The sequence below is a fragment of the Lonchura striata genome, chromosome 11 (genome assembly GCF_046129695.1).
Source record: "Lonchura striata isolate bLonStr1 chromosome 11, bLonStr1.mat, whole genome shotgun sequence".
Lineage (NCBI taxonomy): Eukaryota > Metazoa > Chordata > Aves > Passeriformes > Estrildidae > Lonchura > Lonchura striata.
The window spans coordinates 24,156,115-24,182,154 of NC_134613.1; the positions used below are offsets into that span (position 1 = coordinate 24,156,115).

The window sequence follows — 26,040 nt, forward strand, 5'->3', positions numbered from 1 at the left end:
TGACCCTCTGTAAGTGTGAAAGTCATTCCAGGCTTCACTCACGTGGGTGTGGCGTTATCCTTGAGGGGCACTGGGTAGATCTGTGCGCACAGGGCCGTGCCCGTCATTCATCATCATCATCATCATCATCATCATCATCATCACCCACCTCAGCTGATCCTCGCCCAAACCTCCGGAATGTGCGGCTGCAGGGCATCGGGCAGTGCCAGGGCAGGGCACAGCGGGCCGGGGGTGACCATGGCGTGTCCCAGGCACGCAGGGCGAGGAGAGGAGCGTGCCCGCGGCCACGGCGAGAGCTCGGGGGCTCTGGACAGGCGGCACACGCTGGGGCAGGACGGTGCATTTCAGTGCCCTGCTACGCACAGTTCAGCAGCCCGCTCTGTGGGCACCGGAGGGAACTGCCAGCGAGGCAGAGCACTTAACTCAGTCGCGTTTCTGGCGCGGCGCCTCCCAGGAAACGCTCTCCAGGTTTTCCTGGAGAGCTCCTTGCGGGGACAATAAAGGGCCGGGATGAATAGGATGCAACTGTTATTACCACGCAGTCCCTGGGAAAGGGGGTGAAAAACCCTCGGCACGTGGACAGCGAAATTGTGTCCTGATCCCTGCGCTGTGCCCCGTTGCCAGGGCGACAGCATCCTCCAGCGATGCTCCAGCCGCTCCTCGGGGCTGGGCCGAGTGGAACCAGCGCCGAGCCATATTCCATCCCTGCCACAAAGTGTCCCATTTATCCCTGCCCCCTTTCCCAGCCTCTGTGATCCCTCTGGGAGCAGGGCACCCTGCCCCGAGGCAAACCTGCGCTGGCACTGCCACGTCCTGCTGGGCACGGAGAGCTGGCTCCAGAGGGAGAGTGCGCTGCAAATCGGAGCGTTGCTTTGTGTAGAAATCTGTGTGGTGGAGAGGGCTGGCTACCACGGGCCACCTCCTCGCCTCTTCACCTCTCGCCCTCTTCAGCTCTTTGCACAGAAGCCACACGTGCCATCACCCGTGCCAGGCGTGGTCATGGAATCCTGGAGTGCTTTGGGTTGGAAGGGACCTTAAAGCTCACCCAGCTCTCTGAGGGAACCTCACGGGGGCAGGGACCCCTTCCACTGTCCCCAGGTGCTCCAGGCCCTGTCCAGCCCGGCCCTGGCACTGCCAGGCCTGGGGCAGTGGGTGCCAGTGGAAGCTGGCTCAGAGTCAGGGTGCAGATCAGACACTGAGCCCAGGGCTGGGCGCGGGCAGCTATCCCGGGACATGTGCTGTGCCAGGGACCATCCTGGTGGGCCCGGCCTCCCTCGCTCTGCCCGGGGCTCCGGGAGCTGGCAGCAGTGTGGGGGCACCCCGGGCTGTGGCTGGAGCCGTGCTGGAGCGGAGCTCCTGTGGATGGCACCACGAGCCGGGCGATCCACGATCCACAGCCCCGGGCAGTTCATTCTGCTGCTTAATCGCTCTTGTTTTCAAAAGCTGCATCTTGTTCCCAACCCAGGCGCGTCGCTGCAGCCCCCGGGGCTGGCTCTGTGCTGCCTCTCTCCAGCTGATTGAAGAGCCCTTTAGCAGCGATATTTTCTCTGTATTTTCTCTCTGTGAAGGCATCTGGGGACGATGGCCGTGTCACCTCTCTCTGCTTTCTGAGGAGGAGAGGCTGAGCTCCTCGCTCTCCCTGCCAGGCAGCTGCTCCCACACCGTTCCCATCCCGGGATTTCCACCCTCTTCACCCCATGGAGGCACCGGGGCCAGGCTGAGCCCTCAGCTGCATCCAGAAGGGGTGAGCAGGGCAAACTCCTCTGTCCATGCCTGGGCTGAGCCCTCAGCACCATCCAGGAGGGGTGAGCAGGGCAAATTCCTCTGTCCATGCCTGGGCTGAGCCCTCAGCACCATCCAGGAGGGGTGAGCAGGGCAAATTCCTCTGTCCATGCCCGGGCTGAGCCCTCAGCTGCATCCAGGAGGGGTGAGCAGGGCAAACTCCCCTGCCCAGAGCCAGCCCCTGCCCGGGGCTGAGCCCCAGCCTGGCAGCAGCAGAGGGGACATTCTGGGCATTCTGGTCATTCTGGCATTCTGGTCATTCTGGCCATTCTGGGCATTCTGGCATTCTGGTCATTCTGGCATTCTGGGCATTCTGGGCATTCTGGGCATTCTGGGCATTCTGGCATTCTGGTCATTCTGGCCATTCTGGGCATTCTGGCATTCTGCCCGCTCAGGTGAGACCCCACCTGCAGAGCTGGGCCCAGCAGGGCAGAGGTGGCAGTGCTGGAGCCCAGCTGTGTGCCCGGAGCTGCTCCAGGATGGTTCTTTCAGCCCACGGGCAGGGCTGGGGCTGGCAGCTCCTCCGGGCCACATCTGCCTGTGGCTCCTGCGTTTGCCATTCGTGCCATCTGTGGGAGCTCCTGACTGACCGAGTCCTTTGGTGCCCGGGGGAGCTGCCCCGAGCCTGCCTCGAGCCTTGGACTCAATCCCTTTATTACCTGAGTGGCAGGGCTCGCTGTCAAGCACAATCTGGTGGCAATATTTTCTCTGTGCTGGAGGACAGAGAGCAGCTCACAGAACCGGCTCCCTCAGCACAGCCCACCAGAGATTTACTTTCAAACCACGACAGAAAAAGAACGGATGGGGTAAATTGCATAAATGAGGGGTGGGAAAGGGTGGGGAGCATCGTGCTGCGGGTGTTTGCAGAGCAGAAGGGACCCCAAAGCCCATCTCCTTGCAGCCCTGCCTCTGCCAAGGGGGGCTCCAAGCCCTGCCAGCCTGGCCTGGGGCACTTCCCCGGGGCAGGGAAGGAGAGGCCCTGGGTGCTGGGGTGCTGCTGCAGTGGGAGGAGGATTTCAGAGCTGGGGGCAGCACCGCTGGGTCCGGCTGTGCCCCGGCCGGGCACCCAGGCAGGATTTCTGAGCTCACCCAGTGGGTTCTTGCTCAGGAAATCAGTGGAGGTGAAAATTTAAATGCAAACACTAGGAGAGGCTTTGGAGTGAACAAATTGGAAACCCAAGCCAGTGGAAGAAGGGGAAGAGGCCGTAACATGAATGAGATTTTGTGGTCAGAAACAGCTCAGCCAAAAATGAGCTCGTTGTGGTTTTTTGCCCCAGGACAATTAATGGATGGTTAATCCCTCTGTTTTTGAGGATTTCTGGTTACTCTGCCCATGCTGCTCCCTCTGGATGCAGTTTTGAGGTTTTGATTTTAGCCAGGGGCTGCCGTGGCAGGTCTGGGCTGGTGGAGGAGCAGGCTGGAGGGAGCAGAGCTGCGGGCCAGCACCCTCTGCAGAGCTCGGGCACCCAGCAGGGACGGGGCAGAGGTTTTCGGACAAATTCTCCCCTCACACCCCTGGCCCAGCAGGGACGGGGCAGAGATTTTCGGACAAACTCTCCTCTCACACCCCTGGCCCAGCAGGGACGGGGCAGAGGTTTTTGGACAAACTCTCCTCTCACAACCCTGGCCCAGCAGGGACGGGGCAGAGGTTTTCGGACAAATTCTCCCCTCACACCCCTGGCCCAGCAGGAACGGGGTAGAAATTTTCAGACAAACTCTCACACCCCTGGTCCTGGGGGCTGCATGTGAGGCCCAACCCGAACTATTCTGTGATTCTGGCAGCAGAAGCCCTGGAGTCAAACCCCCCTCTGGGACTCCTGCTCCCCAAGCCTCTCCTGCACCCCGAGCTGCCTTCTGCCTCCTTTTCCCTGCACTTGGAGCATTTTGGGATGGGAGCAGTAAGGAATGTCACTGGTAGGTGCTCAGGGGCTGAGTTAATCCTTGCAGGCACCACTGGAGTCTGAAGGGGCACCATTTCCACTCAGACGTGTCTCTGTTTCACTCTTGCAGAAGCTGAATAATTCTCTCTGACAGCTTTTTGCTTTTTATAGCAGTAATTAGTCAAAAAGCATCGGCGTGACGAGCGCTGCCCTGGCACTGCTGCTCGCTGCTCCAGGCACACGGCTCGGGGAGGGCACTGCTGCAGATTTGGGGGTGGTGGCAGGGCCAGGGGTGAGCAGGGTGCTGGGCTCTGATGCTAAAATGGGCAAAACCTCGGCCTTTTTTCCTACCTAAATTTGCACCTGGAGGTGTTTTAAGGCACCTGGAGGGATCTGGGACGGCTGCTGGAGCCAGGCTGTTCATCCAGCCCGGAGTGACTGCTGCACAAAACAACAAAAAGTGACAAACAGAAGGCTAGAAACCGGGATTTTACAAGTTCAGTCGAGGTGGAAGGAGCAGAGGGATCTGGGGGAGAAACCAAATGTGGTTTTAATCCCAGTTAGTGCCCAAAATACCACCAGATCTGGTCACGGGGGTGACGTTGGTGTAACGCTGGCAGGACTGAGTGTTACTTTAGCAGCAAGTGTTAAAGGTGTGGGAAGCATTTACTAAGGGAAAAGATGAGGGTTTGTCTCTCTTTGTCTGACTGAAGCTCCCCAAGAGCCACGGGCCTTTGTCACACGCTGCCGGTGATGCACAGCCGTCATTTGGTGGGGCTCCTTGGCTTCTTTTGTTCCAGAGATAAAATTAGGAGTCAGAGTTCCCTGGTGACCAGCAGGGTCTGGGTGGGACTGGCGTGGTGGCGGCTCTGCAGAGAGCCAGCGTGGCACCAAGCAGCTCCGAGGGGCAGCCACGAGAGCGTTTCCGTGCAGATCCCAGGGGAGGGGAGAGCAGCAGAGCAGGTCCCTGGCAGCTGTGGCACGGAGGGCTCCGAAGCCGTGCCCAGGGCTGTGGCACCTGGGGACGGGGCTGTGGCACCTGGGGACGGGGCTGCGGTGGCCGTGGCAGGGCTGGGGCAGCTCTGGGACAGGAGGATCCAGCACAAAGGGCTCTGTGACCCCGTGGTGCCCGGGCCAGGGCCTTTGTGCCACCCTGGGACACAGGAGGCGATGGAGGCACAGGGGAGAAGCCAGACCTGTGCTCTCGGGAATTCCTGCTGCTGGGAGCCCGGGCTGCTTTCCCTGCCACAGCACGCCAAGGGCACGGGGAAGTGGCTCTGCCCCTGCCATGGCTCCTGCCAGGGCTCCGTGCCCCAGTGAGCCCCCGGGCAGGCTCTGCCCCGCCCCGGGCAGGTGGGGCAGGTGGGATGGATGGGATGGATGGGATGGATGGGATGGATGGGATGGATGGGATGGATGGGATGGATGGGGAGCAGCTGGGGAGCTGTGGTGTGTGGCCAGTGCCGTGTGTGTGGCTGTGGTCACTCCCTGTGGTCAGTGCCATGGCTCTGGCTGTGTGGTCACTCTCTGTGGTCACTCCCCGTGGTCACTCTCTGTGGTCACTCCCCGTGGTCTCTCTGTGGTCACTCCCCGTGGTCACTGCCTGTGGTCACTCCTTGCATTTAATTCACAATTCCAGCTGCTCAGTACCAGTGGCCTGGCACCTCTGCTCCCACTCCGTGTTCTCTGCCAGCTGCACAGCCCTGCTCAGGCTCCTTGTGGCTTTCTGTTTAAAATCCTGGGAGCTGGACCTGTTTTCCCATTGAGGATCCCTGCTAACCCCCCAGCAGCTGCAGCATCCTAATTGTGTTGCAGCCAGCTTTTAATCCTGTCAGCGCGTGTCGTGTCGCTCTTGTATCGCTCTGATTTTTAATCAAAATGTCATGCGGTACCAGGTTAAGTGTCTGCCAGAGTCTAAATCTATTCCATTGGCACGGTTGCCTTTATTAACCAATTTTTAAACTCATCAAAAGCTCAAACACGTTTGACAGGGCTCATTTATCACCGATTTTGGTGCCTGTCCTCTGCCATCAGCAGATCCTTCTTGGATCGGGATTGAGGATGGGGTTTGCCCACGAAGACACTCACCCTCATTAATTCCAGAGTCCTGTTTTCCCCCAATGAGGTGCAAAACAAGATGAGTTTCTGCATAACCCTGAAGTGCCCAAAGTCCCTGTCCCAAAAAAAATTCCAATTTAAATGCTTAAACCTGGACTTCGCCGAGAGTTTTGTCTTCCTGAATGCAAATATTTGAATCCTGCTGTTGGATGCTGACTGGGAGCTGGGTCCTTGCTCCACAGGGCAGGGGAAAACTAATTAGGCACTGACTAATTATTTCAGGTTTGGCCACCTTGAAACCCACAACTGAGAGCGGGAATGGGAGGCAGAGCAGTGGTTCTTGTTATTTATTGTGCTGGAAGGCAGAGCCAGGCTGGGCTCGTGGCAGGTGGAGCAGAAGCGAGCCAGGCTCGTGGCTTTTCCTCACAAATCTGTGGGAAGGCGCCTCCCCCCCCACCTGGGGGCTTCCAGCCTACCCGGGCCTAATTTATGGTAATTATTTTTAATATTGCTTTTATGTGGCCATACATTGTCTGAATTCCATAACAATGCAGCAGCAGATATGAAGTGTTTCCAGGCTGGCTCTGGGCTCCCTCAGGCAGCATTTATTAAAATCTCCTTTTGTCCATATTTCATGTTTATTGCTGCCATCTTTAATTAAGGGAGGTAAATATTGCCGGGGGGGGCTGAGGCCCTTTTTAACATGAATAATTAGAAATAATCGGTGGCACAAGATGTTGTGGGAGGGGGAAGGAGCTCCAGGGTGCTCCTGCTGCCTCTTGCTGCCCTGGATGGGGCAGCTGGGCAGGGAAAGGGTCTGTGCCCCCAGGGACTGGTGATTGTTCCCAGTGAACAGTGAGGGAGGAGTTGAGCTTTGCTGGAATTGGATTTTTTACACATTTCCTGCAGACGGCTGTGCCTGGGAAGGGACCTGAAATCCCATCTTGTGCTGGGCAGGGACACTCCCACTGCCCCAGTGTGCAGCCTGGCCTGGGCACTGCCAGGGATCCAGGGGCAGCCCCAGCTGCTCTGGGAATTCCATGCCAGGCTGCCCACCCTGCCAGGGAACAATTCCTGATCCCAGATCTCCCATCCAGCCCTGCCCTCTGGCACTGGGAGCCTTTCCCTGGGTCCTGTCCCTCCCTGCCTTGTCCCAGTCCCTCTGCAGCTCCTCAAGGTCCCCCAGAGCCTTCTCCAAACCAAATTCAGGTGTTCCCCCTGCCCAGGCTGTGCTGGCAGTGGTGGGGGGTTGTTCTGGCAGTGGTGGGGGGCTCTGCTGGCCCTGGCAGTGCCCAGGCTGTGCTGGCAGTGGTGAGGAGATGTTCTGGCAGTGGTGGGGGGCTCTGCTGGCCCTGGCAGTGCCCAGGCTGTGCTGGCAGTGGTGAGGAGATGTTCTGGCAGTGGTGGGGGGCTCTGCTGGCCCTGGCAGTGCCCAGGCTGTGCTGGCAGCACTGCTGACTCCTGACTAAAGGGAGACTTTTCCTCGGGGACTCGTCTTCTGTCAGCGCTGAGATAATCCGATGTGATGGTGCAGGCACAATGACTTCATTACTGTAATTATTGTTATTGCCTCTGCAGGCCCCTGGTTTAGAATAAACTCGGGAGCCAGAGCCTTCAGTTCCACCCCAGAACCGGGGGAAGGTTGGCACCTTGGGGGGCTTTTCCAATGTGAGCGTCTGCGTGCCGCTACCACCTCCTCTCCTTCATTTCACTGTCACAGCCCGAGCGGTCAGCTTGGCACCCGGCTGTGCACCCAGCTCTGCACCCAGCTGTGCACCCGGCTGTGCACCCAGCTCTGCACCCAGCGCTGCACCCAGCTCTGCACCCAGCTGTGCACCCGGCTCTGCACCCAGCTCTGCACCCAGCTCTGCACCCAGCTCTGCACCCAGCGCTGCACCCAGCTCTGCACCCAGCTGTGCACCCAGCGCTGCACCCAGCTGTGCACCCAGCGCTGCACCCAGCTCTGCACCCAGCTCTGCACCCAGCTCTGCACCCGGCTCTGCACCCAGCTCTGCACCCAGCTGTGCACCCAGCTGTGCACCCAGCTCTGCACCCAGCTGTGCACCCGGCTGTGTACCCAGCTGTGCACCCAGCTCTGCACCCAGCTCTGCACCCAGCTGTGCACCCGGCTGTGTACCCAGCTGTGCACCCAGCTCTGCACCCAGCTCTGCACCCAGCTGTGCACCCGGCTCTGCACCCAGCTCTGCACCCAGCTGTGCACCCAGCTGTGCCAGCTCCTGCCCCTCTCCAGCTTTTGGGTGGGCACAGCTGCTGCCCCACAGGTCACACCGGGGGTCTTGGGCTCTGGGGTGGGAAAGGTCCCCCCCGAAGCTGGGAGCCCCGTGGCACCGGCAGGATGGGCAGCGCTCGTGGAGCCAGCCCGGGCTCCTCCTGCCAGCTCAGACCTGCTGGCGAGGCTGCCAGGCCACTCCAGCTGCCAGCCCAGCTCCCGGTGCCCTGCTGAGCTCATGCCAGGCTTTGTGTTGGGAATATTCAGCCCACAAAGAGCCCAGCTGGCTGCTCGCAGCGTGCCCGATGCAGGGAGCACGGGGAGCAGGGCAGGAGGAGCTCCCAGAGGATGCGGGGTGGGCAGCGTTCCCTCTGGGATGCTGAGCCTCATCAGCCCAGCTCAGCCCAGCTGTGCCCAGCTCAGCCCAGCCGTGCCCAGCTCAGCCTCCCCCCAGCCCTGCCTGCCCAGGGCCATCTGGGCTGGGAACAAAGGCTGTGCCCATCAACACGGGTAATCCCCGCTGGGCTCTGTAATCCGGGGCTGCCCTGAGCACCAGGGCTGCTGCCCAGAGGGCTCCTGTGGCACGGGACAGACCCTGCTGTGGCTGGCACAGACCCTGCTGTGGCTGGAACAGACCCTGCTGTGGCTGGCATGGGACAGACCCTGCTGTGGCTGGCACAGACCCTGCTGTGGCACGGGACAGACCCAGCTGTGGCTGGCACGGGACAGACCCTGCTGTGGCTGGCACGGGACAGACCCTGCTGTGGCTGGCACAGTCCCTGCTGAGGCTGGCACAGTTCCTGGCACACAGGCTGCTGGGGCAGGGGCAGAGCTCTTGTCCTGCTCTGGGACAGGGCTGGGGCTCGGGTGGCCTCCCCTGGCCCGGGGTGCAGCAGGGCCAGGAGCTGCTGCTGTCAGTGGAGATCTGTGCTGGAACTCGGCTTGTGAACGAGCTCAGCTGCTCCTGGGCCCCTGGAGAGCCCCAGGCCGTGATTCTGGGGATTGGTTTTATCTCTAAATATGAAATTCTCTCCAAGCAGCGTTTAAAGCAGGGTCACTGCCCTGGCTGGGGTGGCTGTCTGGGACACTGGCACGGACGTGCAATTCAGGCAGTTTCTTTTCGTGCCTCTGGTTTTTAGCATTGCCAGGAGCTGATTTTTAAGTGATGAAGGAGTCTGACCTCGCAGGGCTCTGTGTCATGGGCTGGCAGGGCTGCTGGCACTCTGTCTGTCTGTAATCCCACATTCTTTCTGTGAGCACAAATGCTCCAGGCTCGGGGTGGGGGCTGCACTTTGGGCCCCCCCGGAGCTGGGGGCTGGGCTGGGCTCAGCGTGGCCCAGGCACCTCCGGCTGCGTGGGGAGGTGGGGACATCCCCTCGTGGGGCTCCTGACCCTTCCCAATTCCCTCATCCCCTCCTGGGGCTCCTGACCCTTCCCAATTCCCCCAGCCCCTCCTGGGGCTCCTGACCCTTCCCAATTCCCTCATCCCCTCCTGGGGCTCCTGACCCTTCCCAGCTCCCCCAGCCCCTCCTGGGCTCCGTTCCCTCCCCAGCCCCGCTGGCAGAGCGTTCCAGCTCCATTCCATCTCCGTTCCAGCTCTGTTCCAGCTTTGTTCCCTCCCCAACCCAGCAGCCCGCGGGAGCAGAACTCCTGCAGGCAGCAGGGAGGGCCGAGTGCCCGAGGGGAGGCATCCATGCCCATGCCCATGCCGTGCCCCACGCCCATGCCACGATCTCTCCATGTCTATTGGCCTCTCAAGAATTCCCACCAGAGCCTTTCCGTGCTGACAGCAGGGGAGAGCCAACAGGAGCCACGTGGAGCCACTCCAGGCTGTGTGAATGAAAAAAGGGACTTTGAGTTATTGGAAAAACCAATTTGGCTTTATGGAGAGAGATGTCCCGTGCCTCTCAATTATGGAGTTATAAATCCTGAACGTAATCCAGAAAAGCCACGTGGCAGCAGGGTGGAGGTGACGTGCCACCCGTCACTGGGAGGGGAGGCATGGGGTGCTGGAGAGGCTGGAGAACGTTCCCTGTGTCCCCTGGCAGCCCGGGCAGGGCGTGGGCAGTGCCAGCAGGGAGCAGGAGCTGGCGGGGGCAGGTGGGGATGTCCTGCCTTGGAGGCCAGGAGCTGCTGGCCTGGGCTCAGCAGAGGGGTTTTCACCCTGCCAGGGTGTGCCAGCCCTGGGGACGGTGCAGGAGCAGCTGCGCAGCGCCCGTGCCCCTGCAGCACCTCGGGCAGGGCAGCTGGGGACGGAGGGGAGGGAGGATGGATGGATGGTCCAGCTCTGCTCCCAGCCAGCTCCTGCTCCTGCTGGGGCTGGGCTGGGCCAGCTCAGGGCTAAGCACAGAGGGAGTTTTGCAAAGCCTTGGAAGCTGTCGGGAAAAGTGGAGACAAACCCTCCCCAGGGGCCGTGGGGGCCGGGTAAGTGCTGCTGGCACAAGTTCCCCGTTATTAACGGGTTCTAGAATCTGCTCGGCTGCTGTCCCGCTGCAGACTTTCCTAAATGAGGACATCAGTGGCTGGAATTCCATGCTGGAGAGCCGGGTGGAGCCTTCTGAGCACGCCAAAGGTTTGGAAGCCTGCGGAGGATTAAGAGCAGAGTCGATAATCTGCAGTTTAAGGCTCCGTGGGTCCCTTCATTAGGAACTTTCCTCCTCAAGAGCTTTTAAAGGTCTGGATCAAACTGCCCAGATAAGTCTTGCCGACAGAAATGACTGTGTCAGCGAGGGGAAGGATTAGAGATAACAGGGAATTAATACCGAAATGCACAAGCTATAAATATAACAGGATTACACTGGAGTTATGTAAAAGCCCTTTGCCTTCCTCCCGTCTCCTGGGTGGGCAGGGCTGGGGGCAGCTGGGCACCCCCGAGGTTCTGTGGCTCCCAGAGCACCTTTTCTCATCATCACAGCAGGACAGGGGGGATGGCTTCGAGCTGCCAGTGTTCAGTGGGATTTGGGAATTGGGAATCGTTCCCTGGCAGGGTTTGAGGTCTGGCACGGGTGCCCAGCACAGCTGGGGCTGCCCCTGGGTCCTGGCAGTGCCCAGGCCAGGCTGGACGGGTTTGGAGCACCTGGGACAGGGGGAGGTGTCCCTGCCGTGGCTGGGGGGCTCTGAGGCCCTCCCCCTCCCCTCCCCTCCCCTCCCCTCCCCTCCCCTCAGCCCCGGTGTCCCCCTGCCCCACTCGCCAGGAGGGGCAGGCACAGCCCAGCCCCGTCCATCCCTTGGGGAGCCCCCCTGCCCTGGGGGAGCCCCCAGCCCCCCTGGGAGAGGCTCCCTGGGGCGGGGGGGTCTCTGCTCAGCTCTCCTCCTGGATTCCAGGGCTGCTTGTTCCCGGCCACCAAATGAATATTCTCAGGCCAGTTTTTGGGCATTTCCTCCTCATTGCAGGGCTCGGCGAGGCTCTGGCTCAGGTGAGGGCTGGGAGCTGTCGGTCACGAGGCAGAGCCAACATTAACTTTGTCCGAGGGATGATAAATCCTGGGCTCCTACAGCACCGTGCTGAACTTGGGAAATGAAGCATTTAAACCACAATATTGCAGTCAAATTGCTGGTGAAAATCTCCTCATGTTGGCAGAGGAGCTGGAGGGTCTTTGATCTCTCCCAGCTCAGATGTTTCTGCCAAAGAGACTTAAGCTTAAACTTCACTTTGTAAAATAGACTCTTTTTTTGACAGTTTCCTTTAAAAAAATAATCTCCTCCTAAGCTCAGGAAGCAGGGACGAGTGGGCAGCCCACAAGGAGATTTGCAACCCCAATAACGCAGGAAGGAGCCACTTTCAGCTGCTCCCATTGCTTCTGTAAATCCTGGGCTGAATCCCTGGAGCTCTGGGGGGGAAGGGGCACTGGAGCATGGCAGTGCTGAGGTGGGGCTGGGGCTGCTGTGCCAGGCACATTCTTCTCTCTCAGGATTCTTCATAGAGCAGCACAGAGGAATGAAAGAGAAAACAATTTCTATTTCTGCTCCTTGTTTTTCCCACATGGAATGTCCTTGGAGAATTGTTTACCTGGGGTGATTGCTTGGCTGGATTCTGGTGAGGATGGTTTGAGCCTGGTGGCCAATCCAACCCACCTGGGGCTGGGCTCTCAGAGGGGGTCACAAGTTGTGAGTTAGATTTGGGAGTTAGCAAAAGTAAGTTTGTAATTTTAGTATTTTCCTTTATATAGTATATTAATGGATTATAGCATAGTTATAATACAGAACTCATTCAGCCTTCTGAGCTGGAGTCAGACATCAGCATTTCTCCCCACAGGGCTCCCCTGCATTTCCAATGTTCTGGCACGGGGGTGCTGGGCTGGCAGGGCTGGGCTGGGGGGAGTGAAGATGTGAAGATGTCTCCATGGCTTTGGGGTCAGTGCTGTGCCACTCCTGCCTGGAACAGCCCCGCCTGGCACGGGGTGAACGGTCTGGGGAATGGCTGTGCCACTGTTGTACATGAATGCTCCCACATAATAATTAAAGACCTTTATTAAATGATCAAAGTATAAATTTTTAAAAAAGCCACAGGCGGTTCGACCCTGCGCCAGGCCAGCAGTGTCAGGGAGATTTAGGGTTTCAGGGAGATTTAGGGCTCAGCCTCTGTGGCACCAAAGTCCCCTCTGAGGCTCAGTTCTGATGGGTCCATTTTTATACAGTCCCCGGGCTTTGGAAGGGGTCTTCTTTAGTATATTATTGTGCTTTCCCCGTGGAAAATTGCTGGCATCTGTCAGGTGAAAATCTCCAGGATAAGCTTCTGATGACGAGAAATCACTTGGAATGTACATTTCTAGAGACAGTGCCTTTAGTTTGTTGTTGCTGCTGCTGCTGCCTATCAAAAATGCCTCCAGCTGGGCTCTTGTCAGATGAAAAAATCCCTTGGAATATACATCTCAGGGGACAGTGTCTTCCTGGCGTTTTGGATTTCTGTCCCTTAGCTTATTTGTTGCCCAGCACTGGGTTAGTACACAAAACGCTGTGGTTTTTAATTTCCTTTAGCACGAATTATTTTATAACATGTATTTCACATAACAGCACCAATCTCTGCAGCCGGGACTCTGGGACAGAGCCGGGCTCATCCTCAGTGTGAGGCTGTCCCTGGGGTGGCACCGGAGGCTCCTGCCTGAACCCAGCCCTCTGTTCATTTGCAGATGAGCTGCTATTTTTAAATCTCTTTTTTTTCCCCACATTTATTTTTCTATCTGTGGATGACCCTAATTTTGGCTGAGAAGCTTGGAGAAGTGAAGAATGCATCACACGGCTGCCTTTGCCACAGGAGAACCCAGCAGGGTCGGCCCACAGAGCCTTCCCTGTTTCCCTCGTGGGAAGGATCCTAAAACTCCCGGGAAGAGCTCGTTCCCAAGGCCGGGATCCCAGCCGTGCCCTCCCCCTGGCCGAGGGCACCATTGCCCCGTTCTGCCACTGCAGTTCTCGGTGCAGGGTCCCTCCCTGGCTGCTGGGAGGCACCTGCAGGTTCTGGCAGTCCCTGGCACGGGCTGGCATTCCTGCAAGCCCTCGGTGCCAGCCTGGCATCCCCGCCGGTGCCAGCAGCTGCTCCGTCAGCCTGGGCACCCCGGAAGGCTGACCCCAAAAACCTGCAGGCAGACAGGAGTCTCGTTCTAGAAGAACATGTAAAGATGCAAACATGGAATATTTAAGCCGGTGTTATGCAATGGGGGCTCTTTTAAGTCGTGATTTGTAAAGGCAGTTCAGCTAATTTCCTGAAAGACATTCTGCTAATGATTAATTTAGAATATGTTTAATTCAAGTTAGAGAGATCAAAGAGGGAGCGTTTTCCCTGTAATGCCATCCGTGGTTTCCCACTTTCACCGGATTCCAGACACTGGGGGGGTGTCTGCCTTGTCCTTCCCGGCAATTCCTCCGCGCAGAGTGCAGAGGAAAGCTCCGAGCTGCTCGGGGCCGGGGAAGGGAGAGGAGCCCGGAGCACATCCCCGTGAGCTTTGCTCTGAGCAGGGACAGGCTCCGAGCCCCCTCCTGCCGCAGTGCCGGGTGGCCTGGCAGTCCTTCCTGGGATCCAGCTGGGACGATTCAGGGGGCTCCGAGCTCCTGGGGACGATTCGGGGCTCCGAGCTCCTGGGGACGATTCAGGGCTCTGAGCTCCTGGGGACGATTCGGGGCTCCTGGGGACGATTCGGGGCTCCGAGCTCCTGGGGACGATTCAGGGCTCTGAGCTCCTGGGGACGATTCAGGGGGCTCCGAGCTCCTGGGGACGATTCGGGGCTCCGAGCTCCTGGGGACGATTCAGGGGGCTATGAGATCCTGGGGACGATTCGGGGTTCCTGGGGACGATTCAGGGGGCTCCGAGCTCCTGGGGACGATTCAGGGGGCTATGAGCTCCTGGGGACGATTCGGGGGGCTCTGAGCTCCTGGGGACGATTCGGGGCTCCGAGCTCCTGGGGACGATTCGGGGGGCTCTGAGCTCCTGGGGACGATTCGGGGCTCCGAGCTCCTGGGGACGATTCGGGGCTCCGAGCTCCTGGGGACGATTCGGGGCTCCGAGCTCCTGGGTCCCCCGCGGGGCCGGGGCTGCCGGGCTGGGCGGCAGCAGCAGCCGCTGCACCGCGCCCGGAGAAGAGCCGCGGGGCCGGGAAGGGCCCGGAGAGGGCTCGGGGCCCTTCTCCCTGTCTGCAGCTCCCCGAGAGGAGGGACCCCCGAGAGGGTCGGGCTCTGCCCCCAGAGCAGCGGCGGCAGGAGAGGGAGCGGCCGGGGCAGGGGCAGGCTGGACACCGGGAACACTTCTCGGTGCAGGGGCACCGGGGCGGCGCTGGGGTCCCCATCGCTGCGGGGAGTTCGAGCCGAGCGCCTGCGGCACCGGGGCCGTGGATTCCTGGTGCCCTCGGAGGGCTTTGCCACCCTCGGTGTCCGGGATCGCTTCGGCTCGGGCCAGGCTCCGGCTCAGCCCCGGGGCTGCGAAAGCCAAAAGTCGCTTTATTCACACACAAACACCCCAGCCCCGGGCTCCCGGCTCAGCCCCGGGGCTGCGAAAGCCAAAAGTCGCTTTATTCACACACAAACACCCCAGCCCCGGGCTCCTGGCTCAGCCCCGGGGGCTATGAAAGCCAAAAGTCGCTTTATTCACACACAAACACCGCAGCCCCGGGCTCCTGGCTCAGCCCCGGGGGCTATGAAAGCCAAAAGTCGCTTTATTCACACACAGACACCCCAGCCCCGGGCTCCCGGCTCAGCCCCGGCTCAGTCACCGGCAGCCGCGGGGGCACCGCGGTGTGCGGCGGCCGTCGCTCGCACGATGGGCCGCTGCAAAGCAGCAGGGTTGGCAGCCCCCGCTCCAGGGAGGAGGAGAATTTTGGGGGGTGGTGGCCAAATCTCTGCACGGGAGCAGCCCGGGGCAGAGCGGATGAGCGGCCGGGGCTGACCGCACAAAGCGACCTTTGTTTAGCAGCAAGCTGGGCGTGGGCGAGGTGAGGAGAGCCCGCTACGAGAGATCCTGCAGGGCGATAATGCTTTTAACCGGGGCGATGATCTCCCCCGCAGAGCCGGCCCAGGTGTGGAATTTCCTCCCGGGGAGATACCGGGCCGGTCCCGCCTGGGCCTGGGGGTTTCCATCCCTTCTTACGGGGCACAACCGACTCAGCTGCCCCCAGGCGGGATGGGAGCTGGCTCCGGAGCCGGGAATGTCCCACGGGGAGCTGTGCGGGGTTTGCGCTGTCCTCGGCGTCGCTTCACAAGCTCCGGAGCCCTCACACACATCCCCGAGCTCGGCCCCGCCGCCCTGCGCTGCCACTGAGTCTCTTTGTCCTGCAGAGAGATGCCAAGGGCCAGTACCTGTTCGACCTTCTGTGCCACCACCTGAACCTGCTGGAGAAGGATTACTTCGGCATCCGCTTTGTGGACCCCGACAAGCAAAGGGTGAGAGGGAGCCCCCTGCCACCCCGGAGCCTGCAGGGCGAGAGAACGCGCTGCTGCTGCAGTGAGCGAGAGCCAGGCGCCCTGGCAGCGGGCAGCAGGGCGGATTCACAGCTCGGATTCACGATTTGACACCGGGACTGGGCCGTGTGACGGCTCCGTGCCCAGGAGCCAAAGCTCAGGCGCTGCCTCGGGCATGGGCAGCGAGAGCAGGAGCCGGAGCTGGGCAGGAGCCGGAGCCAGGCAGGAGCCAGAGCCGGGCAGGAGCCAGAGCCGGGCAGGAGCCAGAGCCGGGCAGGAGCCAGAGCCGGGCAGGAGCCAGAGCCAGGCAGGAGCCGGCCTGGCCCAGCTCCTGGCTTGGATCCATGTGTGCCGGCCCCAGGTTGATGGGCACAGAGCCCCGGGTGGGTGGGCACAGAGCCCCGGGTGGGTGGGCACAGAGCCCCAGGTGGGTGGGCTGGATCCCCACGCCAGGGCTGTGGGAGTGCCCCTGCCCTGGCCTCAAGCAGGGCCAGTGCAGAATGAGCTCCGGGGCCCCTTCGGTCCCTCCTTGCCCTTAGAGCCCCGAGCTCACGGGCACAGCTGTGGATGTGCTCCCCAGCAATCAGTGCCAGCCACAGAGCAGCCGATTCCTGCTCCTGGCCATAGAACATCCAATTCCTGCTCCCGGCCACAGAACATCCAATTCCTGCTCCCGGGGCTCCTCTGCCCCCCATCACCGGGAGCAGCCGATGCTGGGCATGGAGCTGGGCACGGAGCTGGGCACGGGGCTGTGCCCTCACTGCGGGCACGACCGGCCCGAGCCTGCAGCTCCCCAGCTCCCTCCCAGGGCCACTCACCAGCACTCAGGTGGCTTTTCTCACCCAGAGCAGGAGCCTCCTCTTCCTCACCCTCCCCACCTTGTCCAGGCACGGCTGTTGGGCTCTAATTGCCTCTTTTCCTTTCAGCACTGGCTGGAGTTCACGAAGTCGGTTGTGAAGCAGATGCGGGGTGAGTGTTGAGCAGGTCTGGGCAGACTCTGCTCCTTCCAGCTCAGATGTATTCCCGTTTTCTCCAGCCTGTCCCCCCGGGGGTCAGTTCCCAGCCCCTCTCCCAGGAACAGCTCCCCCAGAAGCTGCTCTGGTGGGCTGAGAGCAGGATGATCCCCACAGCCCCACGGCAGCCCCAGGCAGCACGGGGCAGCTGCCCCAGGGAGAGCAGCACGGGAATGATGGGGCGAGGAAGGGACCTTTGGGAGCGGGGAGTGGGGTGGGTGCTGGGCAGACAGAGCCCCTGGCACCGTCCCACAGCTTTGCCAGGGACATCTGTGCCACGGCCACGCGGGGAGGAGGCTCTGCCCCTCCTCCCCAGGGGCAGTCGGGGGAGCAAGGCAGGCGAGACCCGAGCAGGACCTGGCTCGGGGGGTGCAGGGGTGCAGGGGACAGCCCTGCCCTCGGTGACACGCTGCCCCTGCTCCCTGCAGCCCAGCCCCCCTTCACCATGTGCTTCCGTGTCAAGTTCTACCCCACGGACCCCGCGGCGCTGAAGGAGGAGATCACCAGGTGAGGATGGGCAGGCTGGGGGCCTGGCTGTGCCAGCAGCGGGGCTCGGCCGGGCCAGGGGCGCAGGACCCGCTCAGGGCCCCGTGTCGGGAGGAAAGAGCAGCAGCCATGGGGCTTCCCAACCGGTGGGATGCTTTGGGATGGTTCCTGCTGGGGGAACGCACAGGAGACCCCACCTGTGCTGGGTCAGCACCTGGAGCCGCTGTGCCTGGTGGGGAGCACAGGCTGAGGGTGCGAGGCCCTGGCACAGGTGCCCAGAGCAGCTGGGGCTGCCCCTGGATCCCTGGCAGTGCCCAGGCCAGGCTGGATGGGGCTGGGAGCACCCTGGGACAGTGGGAGGTATCCCTGCCCTGGCAGGGGTGGGATGAGATGGGATTTAAGGACCTTTCCTGCCTGAGCCATCCCTGGGCTCTGTGATTAAAGCTCCTGGCTTGGTCTTTGTGTGCATCAGCCCCAGACCCACATCCCAGGGGCATCAGCCCCAGACCCACATCCCAGGGGCATCAGCCCCAGACCCACATCCCAGGGGCATCAGTTCCAGACCCACGTCCAAGCAGGTCACTCCCAGCACAGCCCCAGCCCCGTGGCTCAGCCGCTGCCACTCCGACTGCCCCCTCCAGCCCCTGGCACTGTGCCCTGCCCGGCACGGCCCCAGCCCGGCTGTCCTCGCCGTGCTCGCCCTGCAGGAAGGTTTGAGTGCCTCGGCTCCCCTGAGGCTCCTGCCAGCCGTGTCCCCTGACGTCAGCAGCGCTGCCGGCGCTGCCTCTCCTGAGTTTCTATCTTTAGGGGCTCCTGCTGCTCCTCCTGCCAGGGGGAAGGACACGAGAGCCCCACGAGAGCCGGCACGGCAGCTCTGGAACGGAGCTGTGCATCCCCAGCAGCCCTGGCCCCCGAGAGCTGGGCTGGAGCCTCCTTGGAGGGATCTGGGCTGGCACCTTCTGTGGGGACATCTGAGAGCCCTGCAGGGCCAAGGGGTCCCTGCCACGGGGCCCGGGACAGGAGCCTGCAGTGCCAGGCGGGGCACGGCTTCCCTGTGCCAGGGGCAGGCTGAGAGGGACGTGGGGGAGAAACCAGAAATCCTCTCTGCCAGGGCGTGGGGCCCTGGGAGAAACCAGAAATCCTCTCTGCCAGGCTGTGAGGCCCTGGGAGAAACCAGAAATCCTCTCTGCCAGGGCGTGAGGCCCTGGGAGAAACCAGAAATCCTCTCTGCCAGGGTGTGAGGCCCTGGGAGAAACCAGAAATCCTCTCTGCCAGGGTGAGGCCCTGGGAGAAACCAGAAATCCTCTCTGCCAGGGTGAGACCCTGCTGCTGGGGCAGCCTGGTCTGGGGTGTCCCTGCCCATGGCAGGGGGTGGAACACAGGGAAGAATTTCCTCCCAAAACCTGATCTGACTCTGCCTTCTGCCACCCCCACAGGTCCAGGCTGAGGCCCCATGCAGGTGAGCTGCCCCTGCTCGCTGCCCTTGGAGGTGTGCCTGCAGCTGCAGCTGGAACCCAGGCTTAAAATTCACTTTTCCCCGGACTGAGTCCACTCTAATACCAAGATTTCTCTTTAATGTGTTTTATCTGTGAAAATTAATGGCATACCTCATCATAAACTCAGATTTGAGCAATGAGGCGTGACCGAGGACTGCAGAGTGCAAGTCTGGTTATTTAAATTAATTTCTGAGCACTCCATTTTGCACCTTCTACCAGTGAAAGGTTTTCCCAAACGCCACGTGACGCAGCCCCAAATGTTACTTAGGTTTAAATTTATTGGAATGTGTAATTTTTCCCACACAGTTTGTCCTTTAACTGGGCTCAGAGACAGGGATGGGGCGCACAGGAGGCAGCTGGCCCTGGGTGATGCAACGAGCACGGAGGAGGGACGTGGGTGCATGCCCCGAGACCTAGAAGGACACGGGAAGTTTGGGAAGGAGAAAATCACCTTTTGGGGAAGCTGAACAGCCAGGGGAAATGCAGCAGGCACTGGTGGGCTCTTCATCCTGAGACCCTGGCCAGGGTCAGCGCAGCGAGCGCCAGGCTGGGCTGCTGGCAGAGAGACGTCAGAGCGAGCGCCTGGTGGCACGCTTCCCTGCCCAGAGGGGCTGTCGGGGTAAATCAAACCGTGCCTGGTAAAGAGGCTCTCCCCCTGTGCCCAGGTACCTGGTGTTCCTGCAGATCAAGAGGGATCTGTACCACGGCCGGCTGCTGTGCAAGACGTCGGACGCCGCCTTGCTGGCTGCCTACATCCTGCAGGGTGAGGCTCTGGGGCAGCAGCGATTCCCTTTTTTCCCTTTTCCTGCCCTGCTTGCACTGCCAGCGGGTCGCGGCACCTGCCACGCCCAGGGCGCCCACCTGGGCTGGGCTGGGGGACGGGGTGGGTGCTGCAGGGCCGCACCTGCAGGAGCACCCCAGGAGCAGCCCCGGGCTCGGCCAGCCCTGCCCTCCTGCCTGCTCTGCCCGCTCCCGCAGCTCAGGAGGGAATCCGTGTGGCCAGGGAGCATCTGCTGCCACCCGGGACAGCAGACGGGGCTGCTGCAGTCCCTGCCTGGCACAGGATGGGGATCCCTCCCGGCGCCAAGGCAGCGCGGTGGGAGCGGCGCTCCGGGCTGGGGGCTGCCCCTCACTCTGCTCTGCTCCTGCTGCTCTTCCCCAATGCGTCTGTCTCCCTCCAGCTGAGATTGGGGACTACGACCCGGGGAAGCACCCCGAGGGCTACAGCTCCAAGTTCCAGTTCTTCCCCAAGCACTCGGAGAAGCTGGAGAGGAAAATCGCCGAGATCCACAAGTCGGAGCTGAGGTAGGGGAGCTGCGGGCTCGGTGGCACCTGAGCATGTCTGTCCCCATTTGGAGCTGTCACCCACATGTCACATCCAGCTGGGACCTGCTCCTGCCTCAGCCAGCACACCCAGGGACCCTCAAGGGGACAGAGACCCTCACAGACCCCTGCTGCCCTCACCCCTCCCCAGGGACACGAGGTGGAGGGACCACCAGCACTCCCCATTGTCCCACAGCACTGCTGGAGCCTCTGGAGCTGTGACCCGAAGGGTTCCCAGGGAGGGAGGTGGGTTTAACTTCCCACAAACCCATCAAAGCTGTGTCCTTATGTGCCAGGGGCTGCTGCCCTCTGCCCTGCTCCCCTTTCCTTCCCCCCTGGTTTAGGGAATTCATCCCCAAGTTTGGCAGATGCCCTCTGGCCCTGCCCAGTGCTGCCAGCCCAGCGTGGCTCCTGTGGATGCCGCTGGCAGGAGAGGCTGGGCCAGGCTTCAGTGCCGGGCTCCTGCTGATCCCATAAAAATGCACTGGGGATGTGCTGTGCCTGATGCTTCCTCGCTGACAGGATGCCCGTAGCTGCCTTTTGCCTTCCTGCCTGCCATGGAATATTCATTTTTCCCTGCTTTTTCCCTCCTGCAGTGGGCAGACTCCAGCCACTTCAGAGCTGAATTTCCTCAGGAAAGCCCAGACTCTGGAGACCTACGGGGTGGACCCACACCCGTGCAAGGTAAAACAGTCCCAGGAGCCGTGCCCAGGGCTGGGGCTGGGCTTGGACTCCTCTCCCTGGCCACTGGTGGCCGGCTGAGGGGCCGGGGACTGGCCAAGGGCGTTTGGCACCCGCCAGCAGCTCGGGCTGTGCTGGGGGACAGTGCTGGGGCCTCAGCCCTGCTCAGCCTCTCCCAGCCCTGCTCAGCCTCCCCCATCCCTGCTCAGCCTCTTCCAGCCCTGCTCAGCCTCCCCCAGCCCTGCTCAGCCTCTCCCAGCCCTGCTCAGCTTCCCTCAGCCCTGCTCAGCCTCTCCCAGCCCTGCTCAGCCTCCCCCAGCCCTGCTCAGCCTCCCCCAGCCCTGCTCAGCCTCTCCCAGCCCTGCTCAGCTTCCCCCAGCCCTGGCCAGGGGGAGAGCACGGAGGCGTGGGGAGGGTGAGGGTGAGGGCATGGGGAGGGCATGGGGAGGGCATGGAGAGGGTAAGGATGTGGGGAGGGTAAGGATGTGGGGAGGGTGAGAGCTCTGAGCCCCCCAGGGCAGCTGGAGGAAAGCGTTTGCAGCCAGCTGGGACTGGGTGCTCCATCCCCTCCTGCAGAAGCAGGACTTGGCAGGAAGAACAAGCTCAGGACGTGCCCGAGGAGCCAGCGGGCATTGATCTGGCAGGGACAGCCCAGCCCTCTGCCCTGCCCGGCCCATGGCCCAGTTTGCTGCTGGAAATGCTCTTTGTTGACCCAGGCTGTCACTGCATGTGGCTCTCTGCTCCCTGCTAATCCCATCACGTGCAGATGGATGCTGGATGCAGAGCAGACAGAAAATTCTCCTCTCGGGCAGTGCCTGGGCTGGGGCTTTTCCCTGGGGTTTTTCCCTGGATTGTGCCACATAAACACACAGTTGCAGTAAATTGGGGGTTCCCTGTTTATGGGCAGTTTCTGAGTACCCAAGAGGCTGCTTTGCTCTGAATTCCTTCTGAAGCAGTGGCCTTGCCAGCAGCCACCCCCTTGTGACCTTTGCTGCTAGAGTCAGGTAATTTATTAAAAATAAAAAAGTAAAAGCCATCCTTTTACTTCAAGAACCTTTGAACGTATTTGAGTTACACTAATTAAAGTTCCTATCAGGACAAACATACACACTTGTATGGCTATCAGCAGAATTCTGCCTCATTCATCAGAGCTGCTGTGGATGAGCTCAAAGGATCTGGAAACCCGAGTTAAATGCAGCTGATTCCTCTGTCCTCTCTTCCCCAGTGGACTGTGGAGAAGTTGGGAGGAGGGGTTGCTCCCTCTCAGCAGCATCCTCAGCTCAGGGTCCCTTGACTCAATCCTGTCTGAAGTTTTCATGGTGCTCTCACAGTACGCCAAAAAACAAACACAGACAAAGTTCTTCCCCTCTTAAGCAGGGCCCACCTGAGTCCTGGGCTGCCCTTGGCACTTGTTTTGTGTGTGAATCCCTGCAGGAATGTGTGTGTGTGTAAATCCCTGCAGGAATGTGTGTGTGTGTGTGTAAATCCCTGCAGGAATGTGTGTTTGTGTGTAAATCCTTGCAGGAATGTGTGTGTTTGTGTGTAAATCCCTGCAGGAATGTGTGTGTGTGTGTGTAAATCCCTGCAGGAATGTGTGTGTTTGTGTGTAAATCCCTGCAGGAATGTGTGTGTGTGTGTGTGTAAATCCCTGCAGGAATGTGTGTGTCTGTGTGTAAATCCCTGCAGGAAAGTGTGTGTGTGTGTAAATCCCTGCAGGAATGTGTGTGTGTCTGTGTGTAAATCCCTGCAGGAAAGTGTGTGTGTGTGTAAATCCCTGCAGGAATGTGTGTGTGTCTGTGTGTAAATCCCTGCAGGAATGTGTGTGTGTGTGTGTGTGTGTGTGTGTGTGTAAATCCCTGCAGGAATGTGTGTGTGTGTGTGTAAATCCCTGCAGGAATGTGTGTGTTTGTATAAATCCCTGCAGGAATGTGTGTTTGTGTGTGTAAATCCATGCAGTAGTGTGTTTGTGGCCAATGTGTGTGTTTGGGCTGGCTCAGGAGTCATTGGGACTGGGCTAATGGGCTGACACTAATTAGGGTTTGGACTGGCTCAGGAATCATTGGGACTGGGCTAACGGGGTGACACTAATTAGGGTTTGGACTGGCCCAGGAGTCATTGGGACTGGGCTAACGGGCTGACACTAATTAGGGTTTGGACTGGCTCAGGAGTCATTGGGACTGGGCTAACGGGCTGACACTAATTAGGGTTTGGACTGGCTCAGTGCCACCCAGGTCACCGGCTGGGCAGGGCTCCAAGGGAGGCCAGTACAGCCAGGGGTTATCATGTTCTGGGTTAATTGCTATATATAATATATATATATTTATTTATTTATTTAGGACTTGGACATCAGTGATCCTTGTGGGTCCCTTCTGACTCTGGATATTCTGTGATAATACAATAAATAACCATATTAAACAATATATACACTATAGTCATTATATATACCAAATAAATAGTGTATATCTATAATAACTAGATATACTTACACAGAATAATATAGTTATAATAGATATCTATAAATACACATTAATTGCAACAATTATAACATGGCCTTATATTAATACTAAGAATTCTATAAATGTCAGTACGACATTTAATAGAGAAAAACAACGAATAACTGTGACTCAGGATATTCTGTGAAAATATAATAAATAACAATATTAAACTATATATAATAGTAATTATATATACCAAATAAATAGCATACATCTATCTAATAACTAGATACACTTACACAGAGTAATATAGTTACAATATATAGAAATACACATTAATTGCAGCAATTATAACATGGTGGTACATTAATAGCAGAATTCTATAAATGTCCATATGACATGTAATGTAGTTGATAACAGATGACTGTGACATCTTGCTGGCAGCATGGGCACATCGGGTGGGTGCTGCCCAGCTCTGGGGCTGAGGGGACAAGGGACGTGCCAGCTGTGTCGTGCCAGCTGTGTGGTGCCAGCTGTGCCAGCAGCTGCACGAGCCCTCGCTGTCACCTTGCAGGACGTGTCCGGCAACGCGGCGTTCCTGGCCTTCACCCCCTTCGGCTTCGTCGTCCTGCAGGGGAACAAGAGAGTTCACTTCATCAAGTGGTGAGTCCAGATCATGGGGTGTGAGTCCAGGTCATCGGGTGTGAGTTCAGATCAAGTGGTGAGCTCAGTTCAAGTGGTGAGCTCAGTTCATCAGGTGTGAGTTCAGATCCTCAGGTGTGAGTTCTCCTCCAGGGTGAGCTCACTTCCAGTGGTGATTTCCCCCCACGGCTCCCTGGGCATCCCCTGGGCTGGCCGAGGAGTGGCCGAGGGGCGGCTGAGGGGTGGCAGAGGAGTGGCCGATGGTGGTCAAGGGGTGGCCAAGGCTGGTCAAGGAGTGGCCGAGGAGTGCCCGAGGAGTGCCCGAGGAGTGCCCGAGGCTGGCAGGCTGCGTGGGCACCAGGCAGCGCTCGCTGCACCCAGGGCGCTGCTGCCCATTGTTCTCTGTGTCTGTCCCCACTAAACTCCATTGTCCCCACGTCGGCCACACCCCAAAGCCCCAGAGCCTCCCCAGCTGTCCCTGGGCCATGCAGGGTGTCGGGTTTTGGCCGGCGTGTCCCTGGCAGCTGGCACTGCCAGTGTCCGTGGGACGAGCCCCCGCTGACCCTCAGCTTCACCCCGGGCTGTCCCCCACTCCAGCTCCACTTGGTTTGTGAGCCAGGGCTGCTCTCAGCACCCTGCGGCACCCCCTGGGCTGGAAAACGGGCTCTGGAAGCTGCTGGAGCTGCGTGGGCACAGCTCCCACCTGCCTGTCCTTGTCCCTCCAGGAACGAGGTGACCAAGATGAAATTCGAGGGGAAGACTTTCTATCTGTACGTAAGCCAGAAGGAGGTGAGTGCTCTCCCTTGCCGTGGACGTCCCGGGCACGCCGTGCTCCTCCCTGCAGCGGGACTGTGGCAGCAGCACCACCCTGGCCCTGCAGGGCAGGGGCGTGGGCACAGCAGCTCTGTGCCAGTGCTGGGGTCACCTCCCCGCTCCTGCCGGTGCCCGGAGGTGGGCATTGGACCGAGAGCCCCCTTAGCCCCAGGGCACAGCCTATCCCCAGGGTGCTTCTTCATTGCCATCATCCCTCAAAGTCAGCCACAGCTCCACAGGAGCCATCAGCAGGAGTTTTTAAAACCCCTGTTTCTGTTCCCAAGGGCTGGGAGTTGCGGGCACATCTGCCCATCCCTCATGCCAAGTGCTGCACCAGGCTGATGCCTGCATCCCAAGTGGCTCCAGAGCAGGGTTTGCTCGTGCCAGTGCCACTCTCCAGCTCTGTCTGCTCCGTTCTTTGTCTGCGGGATGAGCACCGCTCCCTGTTCTCCCTCTGACTCCCTGTCTCTCTCCTTTAGGAGAAGAAAATTGTTCTCACCTATTTTGCCCCGACACCAGAAGCCTGCAAACACCTCTGGAAGTGTGGGATCGAGAACCAGGCTTTCTACAAGTACGTGCTGCTTTGTGGGGTGTCCCCACAGGCTGGTGCCCACCTGTGGGCTCCATCCAGGCACTGGGATCGGTCACTGGCTGTGTGGCACCTTGGCCAGTGGCCCTGGCAGAGCCACCAGCCACCAAAAGCACCTGAGCACCCTGACGATGGGGTCTCTGCCCTGCAGGGTCCCTCCTTTCCCAGCCCCTCTGTGCCCATCCCTCCTCAGCAAACTCCCACCAGGAAATTATGACTAATTATTTGGGATGAAGCCTGGAATGCCAAGCAGCACCATCCTGTTCGTGCCATTCTTAACCCAGGCCACTTTGTGCCTCCTAATGAGTTTCATTTTAATCAGCAAGCTGCGAGACAGAGCATTCGATGCATTCCCACTGGGAATTCTGCAATCAGCAGCTGCAATCAGCAGGTTTCACTCCTCATTACATGAACATGAAATGAAATTGCAATATTGCTTTACAAATCTCTCTGTGATTCATCGAGGCAGTGAATCACCCACGGGTCGTGCACCCGGCGGGTGGACCATGGGCTGGCCCGAGGTGATGCTGGGCACTGCCAGGGCGAGGGATCAGCTGCTGTGGGATGGGGAGGAGATGGGATGGTCCCCCTGGGCAGCCTCACCCACGCTGGCGAGTGCCCACCTGCCCAGGAGGGGCTGAAGCTGTCACCCTGCGGTTGCCCGGCCGTGGGGATCTTTCAGCCCCCGGAGAGGCCAGTCCTGCTCGTGGGTGTCACTGCTGGCCCTG

General features: G+C 59.8%; 1 protein-coding gene across 1 annotated transcript in view; it reads left to right on the forward strand.

Annotated features, from left to right (window-relative positions):
- Nucleotides 1-26,040, forward strand: part of FRMD5 (FERM domain containing 5) — a 51,901-nt gene that overhangs the window by 18,536 nt on the left and 7,325 nt on the right. The window contains exons 2-10 of the mRNA XM_021541792.3: nt 15,712-15,816; nt 16,761-16,803; nt 17,276-17,354; nt 19,495-19,592; nt 20,011-20,134; nt 20,749-20,836; nt 23,843-23,931; nt 24,636-24,699; nt 25,203-25,294. Of these exons, the coding sequence (XP_021397467.1) occupies nt 15,712-15,816; nt 16,761-16,803; nt 17,276-17,354; nt 19,495-19,592; nt 20,011-20,134; nt 20,749-20,836; nt 23,843-23,931; nt 24,636-24,699; nt 25,203-25,294 (782 nt within the window). The remainder of the gene's footprint in view (nt 1-15,711; nt 15,817-16,760; nt 16,804-17,275; nt 17,355-19,494; nt 19,593-20,010; nt 20,135-20,748; nt 20,837-23,842; nt 23,932-24,635; nt 24,700-25,202; nt 25,295-26,040) is intronic.